The sequence below is a fragment of the Salarias fasciatus genome, chromosome 12, assembly GCF_902148845.1.
Source record: "Salarias fasciatus chromosome 12, fSalaFa1.1, whole genome shotgun sequence".
Classification (NCBI taxonomy): Eukaryota; Metazoa; Chordata; class Actinopteri; order Blenniiformes; family Blenniidae; genus Salarias; species Salarias fasciatus.
The window spans coordinates 25299052-25311602 of record NC_043756.1 but is presented as its reverse complement, the minus strand read 5'-3'; the positions used below and the strand labels follow the sequence as shown (position 1 = coordinate 25311602).

Genomic DNA, 12551 nt, shown 5'->3' with positions numbered 1-12551 from the left:
CTTTTATTGGCAAAAAAAAGGAGGGTCATTACAACATGTGTTCAAGGCTAAATCATAAGTCATGAATTTATGCTTTAATCATCCCTCGATTGCATTTTTTTTCCTTCAGTGCAACACGACCTGCGGTCGCGGTGTGAAGCAGAGGGTCGTTCTGTGTGTGGGCATCAACGGAGGAAAGTTCCAGATCTTTGACGAGGAAGCGTGTGGAGACAGCAACAAGCCCGAGGAGGAAAATACCTGCTTTGAAAGACCCTGCTTCAAATGGTACACGACCCCTTGGTCTGAGGTGAGTCCATGAGATGGAGCTGTTCAGCTCAGGCAGCAATAGGAACACCTGTGAGAAGAACTCTGGACATCCTGGAGGAATGCTCATCCTACTAATGTTCAGCAAAACACACTCAGAGGTTCCCGGTCTTGATGCTAATCTGCAGCAGGCAGAGTGAACGTGCCTTCTTCTGTTTCCTCAGTGCACAAAAACCTGTGGAGTGGGAGTGCGCATGCGGGACGTGAAATGTTACCAGGACAGGGAGCTGGTCCGAGGCTGTGACCCCCTCACCAAGCCAGTGGCCAAACAGACGTGCACCTTGCAGCCCTGCCCAACAGAACCACCAGGTAAACTCCCCCCACACCACAGGGGGAGGGGCTTACGTCTCCAGGCAGTAATGCATGGTAACATCAGGCGTCACAGAGCTGAAACTGAGGCAAATTGACATCATGCAATGTTCATGTTTTTTAGTTTAATCTTAATTACTGTAGTATTTAAGGTGCAAGAAACTGAGATAAAGCTGCCTGCAAGTCTTAACACAGATAGATAGACTGAAAGAGAGAGAGAGAGAGAGAGAGAGCACAGAGGAAAGAATCTCCATTGTTTAGGTCTGTTAGCAGACTAAACTTGTAACAGTTTCACTAGAAAATGGTCCAGAACCAGCTGCAAGCTTTATCAAAAGTCTGACCTTCCATCCTGTAGCGCTCTCTGAGTTCACCTCAAGTGAGGCTTCATCCTAAAGAAACTCCGTGTCTGTCAGATCTAGTCCTGACCAGACTGTTCAAAGTCCTTCATCTTCATTCATGCCATGGCGGGTTTGTCCTGTCCCAGATGAGAACTGCCAGGATCGACCCTCCACCAACTGTCTGCTGGCTCTGAAGGTCAACCTCTGCAGCCACTGGTATTACAGCAAGGCCTGCTGCCACTCCTGCCGCACCAGCCGACCCCCGTCCTCCTAGCCTGGTCCTGCACAGCCTCTCTCAACCCAGCTGAAGTCTGCCGGAAACCCTCACCCATCCAGCAGTTAAAGTCAACCCCAGAGTCCACTCCTTGGATTCCTTTTACTTCCATTGGCCCATCTATCAGCTGAATGGTCAAAAAAATCATCAAGTCATTTGTCAGTCGTCAACATAATGTCCACGTTCTCATGGACACACAGGTGACTAACTAGTTCAGTGATCTGTTTATGACACACCTCTGTGTTACTAACCAAAGTTCTGTTAGCTTTAATTAGCTTTGAATGTTAGAACTTGTAAAATGATGCTAATGATCATGTGAAACTGGCTCATTGGTACCTTGTTTGCACATTGACAGCATTACTCATGCATATTCTTTTTGATTAGAGGGGGACTTCGCTGCTATTCAGTGTAGCCACATCATGTCCTCAACTTTTACAGGGAACCTCTTTTTCCTACTTTGTTTTAAAGTTCAGTTAGAGCTGAAACCAAAATGTATAAAAAGAAATTGTGTGAGACCTGGAAACAAGCAAACCCTTCTGCCATCTATCACCACAGTCTTCAGCCAAATAGTTAATCGTTTGTGTCAATTGTACATTGACCAAGATAACCGTGTGAGTGTTGACAGGTAAATGAGACTGATCATCTCTTCACTGTGACGCCTGTTAGTGGGGTCAGTGAGACAGCAGGTCGACCAAAGGAGTTCAGGGCAGTACAGTGAACACATGGGTGGATGTCAGTGAGTTTGACAACAACTGCATCCGATCTTTATACCTGCAGTCTCCTGGAGTGTTCCCAGTGCGCGGAGGTTCACTGTCTACCAGAAAAATGACATGATTGACTGCTAACATCTAGGCTGAGCTGGTGACCCGTCTTTCAAGTCTAATTGTCACAACATCGTGTTTTCACCTGGACTCTGTTCTCAGTCCTTTTCCTTTCTCCCTTAAACCAACCACAGCAATGCTCCGCTCACACCAGGGATTGGCAGCGGACACACATTTCTTTTGTAGGTTCAGCTTCGCACGTGTGGTGTTATCACACATGATTTCACCAGAAACAGCATGCTTATCGGTAAAGAAACATAACATGAGACGAAGGGATCATCAGCGTATTTACTGACACTATCAATAAAGACTGGAATCACAGCATGGTCACCAGACCAACACCAAGTTATAATCCTTAAAATTTACTGGACACACCTGTGTGTTTATGCATTTCAAAAAGAAAGACTATAAAGTTAATGGATTACAACTATATAACGCAAATAATAGTTCTTTATTTTAGACAGTCAACTCAGTGCTTCTGGGTGAAGGTTGAGCTGCTACTTGTAGGGAGTGTAATCTACAGGGAAAGTACATTTAGGAATGTAATCTGAAATAATCGGTGAATTTATCATTATTATTATTATTATTATTATTATTATTATTATTATTATTATTGTTTCTATAGTCTTCTATTTGAATAAATCACTCAGACTTACTGGACTCACTGTGGTGTTACACTGGGCCATTTCTGCTGGTCAACATGTCTCCGGTAGTTCAGTCACTCATTGGGTTGTGTTGGGGAGCTTTCATGAGAATGAGTGCAATTTGAGACCCCATAATATGATACTGCTATCAGTACTAGTGCATCCCTGAATATTATGATTGATTTCATGACTAATTTCCGCCTGGGCTCAACAAATACTTTCTGTTATAGTCTAACCTGAATCACAGACTTACGTCTTCCCTGATCTGTTAACCCTCAGCTTCAAATCAAGACAGCAGTTCATCACAACAGAGAACTGTGCCTTCTCTCTCAGGATGATTTCCATTTGTCTCTGTCGGCTCTTGAACAGAGTGGAGTTTACAGACCTCCATCTTCAGTCAGCAGTTCTCTCATATCGTCTATCGCTGCTCTGAAAAGATCTATTAAATTATTTCTCCTTTAAATATACTGCATGACGAGAATATTTAATTCAGATACCATTTATGGAATATTATTTAATTTTCTTAATTGGAATATTATTTAAATGCCTTTCTGTTTCAGTGTCTTTATGTTCCATTGGGAAATAAAACTCCATAATCTTTTCCACCACCTTCCACTTGGTGCCAAACTCTATTTATTCGTCGTAGCACATTCTCAATAGCGTTGTAGTCCTGAAGCCAGCTGCTGGTTCTTCATCAGACCGAATGATCTGCCAGTTCTGCTCTGTGTGTGATGGAGGATCCCAGCACAGAAGAATTCCTGACACTTGAAGTTTGGTTGAAATGTATTCACCTGTCTCATGTTAAACTATTGTGTACTGAGTTTTTATATAAATGATACCTCTTTGTACAAAACGAGACTGTACTGTTGACAGTAAACTTAAAACCTGACTCCTATATCAATTTATAATTCAATTAAATAACAATTGAAATGACCTATTTGCCCCTGTTGTGTTTGTATGAAGTCTCTGACCTTCCTAAAGGTGTGTTCGCACCTCTCACCAGATAATAAGATCCTACAGATACATGCCAAGTCTCAGCTTTGATCAGAAAAGGGGGTGTTAGTATTTTACAACATTGGATTTTATGGAGATTTGTACCTTCGGAAATATGGACACGGTCCTTCCAAGTGGTATTGTGCTCATTCTGATCATTTGAACAAGTCTAACCCTCATCTGCAAACCCCTTGAAGGTTTGCACCTATAACAGGAGCAGAATCATACTCCTGATGTGCTGTTGTCCATTCCTCATAGTTTTTTGTAGAGTTCAAGTCAGATGTTCCCAGCATGGTTGGGGGTAAAGGTTGGAGTTAGGAATTGCAACCCTAACCCCAACAGCATAACAACAACAGAGAACTTCCATGGGTTCATACATGCAGGTTAGAGTTGAAGGCTGTACCAAATATTCATATTTCCTTGCTCATTTGGACGGGGGCCATATTTCTCAGGGGCTTTGCTTAAGTTTTACCAAACACAGTAAATCCAGTGTGTTTAATAGTTGAAGGGTGACTTAGTCTGTCAAAGACACATGCATTTTGTTCCACTGTTGTGAATTTTATGTTGCAGAAAAGTCATTACAGCTGCTGTTATTGAGTTTAGTTCATGTCCTTCAGTCTACTGTTGAAACTTGAGGGCATCGGGCAGCAATGGATCCGAAAATAAAATGTCCCACATAATACAGCTTTTCAACAATTTCACATACGTGTCAAAGGTCCAACAACACTGAGTGTATTTCCCCAAATCAGCCTTGGTCCTGAATTTCAGCCAGTTTAAAAGTCTCTGTAGTGAGTTCTACTGAGAACAGGCTGTTTGTGTTCATTCATTTTCTAGACCGCTTACTCCTTTTCAGGGTCGCAGGTGGCTGCAGTTGATCCCAGCTGCTGCGGGTGAGGGCGGGGTACAACCTGGACAGATCTCCAGTCTGTCGTCGGGCTAACACATAGACAAACAACCATTCACACACACACACACACACACACACACACACACACACACACACACACACACACACACACACACACACACACACACACACACACACACACACTCACACCTAGGGGCAATTTAGGGTGACCAATTAACCTGACATGCATGTTTTTGGATCATGGGAGGAAGCCAGAGAACCCGGGGGGAACCCACGCGCACACGGGGAGAACATGCAAACTCCACACAGAAAGGCCTCAAGCCCCGGCCGGTATTTGAACCCAGGACCTTTTTGCTGTGAGGCAAGAGCGCCACCGTGCAGCCAGGCTGTTTGTGTGTCTGGACCTTTAAACGCTCATGCCTATTCACTGATGCACCCACCAGCAGAGCAACTGTCTTTAATTGTTTGTGCCTTTGCCATGTCTGTTTTCCAGTAGCGTTCGAGTACCTTCTGCCAGAGGGAGTGGTCATTTCACTGCATGGCATCACAAAGGGAAAAATCCCTGCATCGCCTGTTTTGAGCACACATTTGCTAAGACATGAGGGATATAACAGATTTTACGTTTTGGAGCCTCATACACAAGCTATGGGGGACACAGATTATTGTTAGATAACCATTGTAAAGTGAATTTAGCGAAATATGGGACCTTTAAACATTAACTCGACATTCACTTAGCGTCTAGATCAGGTGTATAGCGGTGTTTCATTGAATGTAAGGACCTAAATGCGCCACTCGAATGCAGACTTGGTTCATTTTTATTCAAACACAAGCAGAGTTTGGTACATGGAGGGCTATTCCAGCAGGTAGAATTACAAAAAACAGCAACCCAAAACGTGGTCAACAGAAAGGACCTGAAATATGATGACAAACTAACAAGACAAGAAAACAGCTGGGATGAACACTCAAGGTGAGACATGGAGGGCGGACAAACTGTGAGGAGAAGAAGTGTTCGTGGAAAGATACGAGACATGAACCAGACCAGTGAGCACACTGGTAAAACAAACCATGAAGACTCCAGACTAAAAAACCGAACAGCAGGGTGCTGACAGATTCTGGAATAGTTTTCTCAAGTTACTCATAAATAATACTATACCATCAAAATTATTCTATAATCACTATTTCTTACTGTACACTGAAGGTACCGACATACAGTCCAGTCAGGTACGGCGTGTCGACCCAGAGCAGCGGGTGGGACCATTGATTCTTTGTTTACACCAGCTGGCAGAACACTGCTTGAAAGAAAAACGGAATTGCTTTATTTTTATATTTTGCTCAACATAAGGTCTTTTTATACGGCGATAGTTCAAGTGAGAACATGAATCTGAAAACACAATTTTTTGAAAATGGTTGGTCTCTGTGGAAATGGGGGAAACGGCCGTAGTAACTTTATGGTCAGGGTTCGACAGTGTTTAGTAGCGTTCTCTCATTTGGTTTGGTTGTGTTCACACTGTACTTTTGAAAGTGGACCAAACTTCCTGGACAACGTCATGCAACGTTTGGGAGCTCAAACCCTAACCCTAACTGTTAACCAACAGCGACCAGAGAGGAAGTAAAGCCTGATGGGACATGGCTCATTGTGTTTTCAAGGGGACCAGAGTTACCTTATTTGATGTGGACCAGAGTTCAGGGGAGCTTTCACATATGAGGACGCAGACAGTCCCAGAAAGTCCCTGAAATGGACTCTGGTCCGGATCCAACTGGGCTGCTGTATCAATACCCTTGCAGCTGACAGTCACCACAATCCCACTCGGTCGTCTGTGTTCTCCTGTTGTTAATACTGAAAGCGGCTTGTTCTCTCCAGCATGTGGTTTTACAAGCCAAACAAAAGCAGCAACTCTTGGCTCAACATGTAAACTATATACAGTGTTTCTGCCATTGCCATGTAAACATGGACCTTTCCTGAAATGAAAACACAAAAACAACAAACATTCATTTGAAACAGAGCCTCAGTTTTCCCTCTACATGCTCAATATTCCAGATTGGACCTGAACGTGGTCTGAAGCAAAGCTCTTTGAATGTTGAGTTTATGAATGGCAGTTCAGCAGATCCCTCACAGACAGCCCTTCAGTGTGACTGCTGCTCAGCAGACACACAGTATCAACATTCAGTACAGAAAAAAGCAGAAAAGGAATCTCTTGCTGACACTACTGAACACAGATGAGATTCAGTCAGGACCTTTGTCCAGCAGAGACTTCAGTCTACATGTTCATCATCTTGATATCAAAATGTTCCTCATCTGAGATCTTTGCAAAGTTCAGCTTTTCCAGGTCAGAGCATATTTGAACTCAGTATCGGGGATGTTGAGCTCTTTGGAGACTCCAGCTGAAGAACAGTTCTGGCCAGGATCATTGTCTCTTTATAGTTCTCACTCAGTAATCATTCCCTCTTTCGTCCATGTTGATAAACCACTTTGAGGCCACAGAACAATCTCCTCAGATTAATCTTTTTTGTTCGTCATCTTCTGCTCTCGGTCACTGTGTGCTAGCATCTTGACAGTTATTATAATCTCAGCTGCAGATTAAGATTATCCTCAGAACTGTGGACATGATTAATTTTACATTTAAGAAACTTTTTCCAGGTGATCACTGTGTTGCTCTATTTTTTAACCATTATCTGCATGTTTGGGCGAATTTTACTTCACTGGAATGTAAACTGGATCAGATTGTGTTTATTGAGATTTAGATGAAGAAGAAGAGCAGATATCTCATTTTTCTGAAAAGCCCAATATAAAGATCACCTCACTTTTTCAGTTTTTTTTTTTTTTTTTTTTTTTTTGAAGTGGAGACGGAGGAAAAGAGCCAGAATAGCAGCTTATACATTTTGTAGTTCTGGCAAGACGTGTTATGAATGGATTACTGAGATTTTCAACTGAAACTTAGAACCTGGACTTTATTAACATGAACTTAAAGACTTCATACAACAAAGTGTTGTGTGATCGGCTGCAACACGCCTGTCACTCATGGTGTTACAGTTATAATATAACCTGCTCTGGGCAGAGTTTGAACAACGGGTGATCAAACAAAAATAAACACAAAAACAACAGGCGTAATTACAATAAACTTAGACGAGAGGTCCCAAAAAATCGCATCCCATAATCCCTTGCACCACAGTCCCCCCAACGGCAGCTCACAGCCCACTGCTGTAGTTATTTCCTCCTTTTCTTCAGCTGACCACTGTGCTCCATTCAGATGGCCTCCATGCTTCTTCTTCACAACATCTCAAAATCTCTGAATGCATGTATCTTTTTCCTGCTTGCATCGTCCAAAAGCAGATCCGAGCTGTGACACACAAAGAGAAAAAGTTGGAATTGGATCAGATTACACTGACAGTGGAAATGTGGCATGGTCACAGAGATCGGTTTTGATTGAAATACATTTTCCCTTAAGCTTTTAACCAGCTGACTCTGAATACTGGCACCTCCATTTTTGACTGCCTCATGAATACAAAAAGTTCTCATGGAACTAAAGTCGTTTCATTTTGCAAAAATCAACTGGACAAGATAGAAATATTGTTAAGGACATTTTTTTCAGTTGCATTTGCAGAAGATTTTCTACTGGCTATGGATGAGGAGAGTAAACCAGTGATAAAGTCACCACTTCCAGACTTGCAGAGCTTTTCACAGTTTCACCTCAAGAGGAAGAGATTCCACATTTTAAGTCTGGCAGATGTGACAAACGTCCAGGAAGTGTCCAGTGTCTCTGGTGTGAAGAGGTTCATTCAATCCACTGGTTCATTACACAAACACATCTGATATGCTCTTCTTCCTGCTACATAACTGAAACTCATTTATTTTAATACTAGTTGTCCAAACTTTCACCAGACTCGCCTAAAAAAAGATACTCCTGTATGACAACTGTGAAAATTATCATACAAATTTCTCCCTAGAGGTGGGTGTTGTTACACTTTGATGCTCAGACACTGATCAGTTCACCACTGGCCTCTGAAGAACAGCTGTAGTGTCTAGAAGCAAGATGTTAGTAAGAGATCCTTTAAGTCGTGGACGTGGCGAGGCGGAGCCTCTCTGGATTGCACTCATTTGTAGATCCCACAGATGGAAATCCGTTAAACTTTTCCGAAACCATCCTGCTGAAAGATGCTGCTGTGTAGCGTCAACAGGAAATTTTTCTTGGGTGCCATTCCTCCTGCTGCTGGTTCACTGGTCTTCTTTCCTCAGACCAGTTTCAGAAGAGTTCAGCCAGTGCAAACCACAGGAGCAGATCCACCCATCATCACAGTTTGGTCTTTGTCTTTGAATTCTGCTGCTTACACTTGGTTCCAATGCGTCAAGGTGGACGATAGAACCTTCACTTGCTGCCTTGGAGCCGTTGGAGATAAAGCACACCAAGGTGATGCACTCTACCTGTTCACAGTCATAATGTTGTGGCTGATCAGCGCATGCTGATGGAGTCAATGTATATCTAGCAAACACAAACTTGTAACAGTTAACAAACGATGAGTTCAAACCTGTCAGCAAGCTCCGGCAAAAATGAGTTCAAAGCTTTCAGAAGCTGGTTTCACACTCAGATATGTGTTCGGCCTTTTGCAGAGCTCCGCTGTGGTCTGTTGAACCTCTGACTAAAAGCTATTTATGAGATGCTGCGACCACTTCAACTAACAGATGGTGAGTTCACGAAGAGTTACAGGCCAGAACACCCTGCTTCCTTCATCCGGCCGGGTGCCTGGTTCTACACGTCAGTGCTGACGCTGTGAGTGACCACCTCCTTCATGGTGATGGAGCGGATGAGGTTGAGCTTCTGGTAGAAACTGGCCCAGTCCATGGGCAGCTCCAGGTCCTGCTGCTGTACCGTCCTGTAGCTGATCCTGCGGCCCCCGTTGCACAGCGTTTCCGGGTGCTGCAGGTAGAAGGGCAGCGAGCAGCGGGCGCACGCCGGGCAGAAGACGTGAGAGCAGTGGCAGCGGCGCGGCGGCGGCGGCGGCGGGGAGTAGCTGGCCGGCCCGTTGGCCTCGGTGAGGAAGGTGGGAGGGTAGGTCTCGGGCTCGCTGTAGTGCTCCGGCGTGGAAGGTGAAGGAGGAGCGGACAGAGCCAGAGGACGAGATGGAGACATGGTGGCCAGCTCGGGTTCCTCCTCTTCCTCCTTCTCAGACTCCTCCCTTTTACAGCAGTAATACTGCAGTAGACACACACACAAGATGCCAGAATTGCAGGTCAGTCGGGAAAATATACTTGTTGCTGTTACATTTGTTAAGACTGACATGCACGGTGCAAAAACCGAGGTTCTTTGTATAAAACCCCAGATTACACTGCAGCATCACAGGAAAAAATCTGTCTGCTGTCATGTCCTTCTTCAGTGTGCCCCAAGGTTGATGTAACAAATACAGGAGCATCAATGCACACATCAGTGGTGAGCTGCTCTTTCAATGAAATGTTTCATTCAGTGCAATGCTATCACGAGGAATGGGTGAGAGACTGTTGACCAGGCATAAATATGTGAATCACTAAATGAAACACTTGCTGTAAAGATGCTGAAAGAAACTATTGGGTTTACTGATTCTACCATCAACCTTTCTTCTTTCCAGCCTAATCCAGATGGGGTCATGATCCACTCCAGGAAAGAAGTTCAATGTCCTTAACAAATTGCTCCAGGTCTTCTGGAGAAACCACAAGTAACATCTCAACTTTTTCACCTGGAGGTCCTTATTTGATGATACCAAAAGTTCAAGATATAATTTTCTGAAAGCAGAGACACCATCCACCCTCTGTACACAACCCCAACCAGAACAGCAAAAGGTCTTGTTCTGCAGAAAGTCTCCTCTGAGCCTGGTTCTATCGGTTTCTCCCTGTTAAAAGATATGTTGACGTTACACGTGAGAAGAGGGTGTTTCTGTTTGAGGGGCCTTTCATCGTGTTTCCTCGCTCTCTCTCATAATGTGAGGAAGGCTCCAGGCCCCTCACCTGGACAGGAGACACAATCTTTTGTATTTCATGTTCAGCAGGGATTTTCACTGGTTGGACCAAATCTGTCCACCTCAGCTGAGCCACTAATGGGTGGATTGATTCCAACTCGGTAGCTTGAGAGAGCTCTGGACTAACCAAGGCCTCATGCTATGACTCAGAAAGGACAACAATTGAGGAAAAGTTTAATATCTATTTAATTGTTTCAGCACGTAATGTCTTGTTTTTGGCATAGGGGTGCTTTTTCTCAACAGATCAGCACTGACTCATTCATACTGAACTTATTTGTGGTCAAAAGACAGAAACTCATACCTGCAACCTACATAAACACAACACAGCGACGATAGTCAGTAAAATGACTGCTGCCAGAATTCCTCCTGCGATGACCACTGTCCCGGCTGACATTCGAAATCCTCTCCATCAACAACCTGCAGGGAAGAGGAGGGCAGAAGCGTCAAACTGACTGGAGTGGCTTTCTGTAGCTTTCTGAGGAAGCGGGGAAACAGTCACTGTTCTGCAGCTGAAGACCAGCTGATTTTTAAGATATGAAGTCATCACTGGCTGACTTCAGAAAAAATTCAGTGTATGGCGGAAAATCGGAAAAAAACTAATGGTCGCAAAGGTTGCAAAAACCTGCACTACCAGGAGTAACAGTGAGAGGACCACATGAGCAGATCCTCTGCGGAGTGGAGTTTGCACTGTCTGCTGTGTCGATGTCTTCCTGAATTATGCAGAAAGTCTCATGATGAGGTTCCTTTTAAATTCAAGTGATGATTTAATTAACCACTTTTAAACTTTTAACCTGACATCTCAAACATTAGAATCAATCAGTGGCCTTGCTGTGTCTTGAAGTAACTCGAATAAGAATCGGCCACAGTTACAGTAAAGTAACTAGTTATCACATCTAGGCTGTATCAACGCATCAAAGGTGATTTCTGTGATAAAACGTTTTTCCATGCCAAAGATAGAGGTAGACAGAGGTGGTGGCCACTCTCGTCAGCATCCTGCTCTACTACATGGCCTTCAGTGCTAAAACCACCAAGCATAAAGACAGAAATCACTTTTTAGCCACTGGATCGCTGGAGAGGCCCGAACTGGTGGAGTTCGACCAGCGATCTGTTATTCAGCGCTGCAACTGGAGGACTCAGTCTGTCGCTCCTGCTGCACTGAGCCAAGGAGGAAATGGAGCAGTCATTGTATTTTTTATCCAGGCTGTATGTGTGATCAGTCTTAATTTACATTTTTGTGTACGGATGCATGGGATTTTTTTTCTTTCTGAACCAGCAGTGCGACTTTTACGCACCTCAGTGCGTAAAACGAGGTGCGTAAAAGTCGCACTGCTGTGGATCTTTGAAGTAGCTCTGAACTGATGGGCGTAGAAACACACACACACACACACACACACACACACACACACACACACACACACACACACACACACACACGTTTATACAGATAAAAAGTGATGATAAAAATGTGATGAAGTTGTGCGCAATGGAAGTTCATTTGCTGTCCGTATGTTTTTTGCGCTCTTGGTCCGCTACTTTTTCAAAAGACTTATTATAGCGCACTTTGCTTGTCTCCTCTGTATCGGACGTGTTGATAGAAACTGTGAACCTCACCCATCAAGTCGGTATCGGCAGCGGCTCGCGGCGTTACGCACGGTGGAGGCACCCAGGTGGAGGACGCAGATTGACTCTCAACTGAAGAGGTGGAACCAAAGCTCTCTCTCTCTCTCTCTCTTTTTTTTTTTTAACATCCAGACTTGCCGTGATCTATGAAAAAACACAGCCCTGTTTTCACATTTCTTCTGCACTCCCACAATTTGTTTAAAACGTGGTAAAAAAAAAAAAAAAAATGACTGAACAAAAAAAGTCCGAAGTCCCGCTGACCTCCTCCCGCGGGCACAGCAGAGCTCCCTCTCTCGATAAAATCCTCAAACCTCGTGGTAAATCCGAGCTCCAGTCCGGATAGAGGGTTAGAGAAGCAAAAGACTGGAGGACAGGTTGTTGGAAGGAGAGCAGGAT

At 44.0% G+C, this 12551-nt stretch overlaps 2 protein-coding genes across 2 annotated transcripts in view; one reads left to right on the top strand and one right to left on the bottom strand.

The window, feature by feature from the left end:
* The window catches only part of LOC115398151 (ADAMTS-like protein 2), a 30864-nt gene extending 29529 nt beyond the window's left edge, over positions 1-1335 (top strand). Inside the window, exons 17-19 of the mRNA XM_030104807.1 lie at positions 110-286; positions 468-612; positions 1097-1335. Of these exons, the coding sequence (XP_029960667.1) occupies positions 110-286; positions 468-612; positions 1097-1224 (450 nt within the window). The 3' untranslated portion in view covers positions 1225-1335. The remainder of the gene's footprint in view (positions 1-109; positions 287-467; positions 613-1096) is intronic.
* A 7960-nt stretch (positions 1336-9295) lies between these two features.
* Positions 9296-12183, bottom strand: LOC115398424 (protein FAM163B-like). Its single transcript, XM_030105168.1, has 3 exons — positions 12147-12183; positions 10837-10952; positions 9296-9739 (listed from the first exon to the last, which is right to left on the bottom strand). The coding sequence occupies exons 2-3, from the start codon at positions 10927-10929 to the stop codon at positions 9296-9298; spliced, it is 537 nt and encodes a 178-aa protein (XP_029961028.1). The 5' UTR covers positions 10930-10952; positions 12147-12183.
* Positions 12184-12551: the final 368 nt, after the last annotated feature.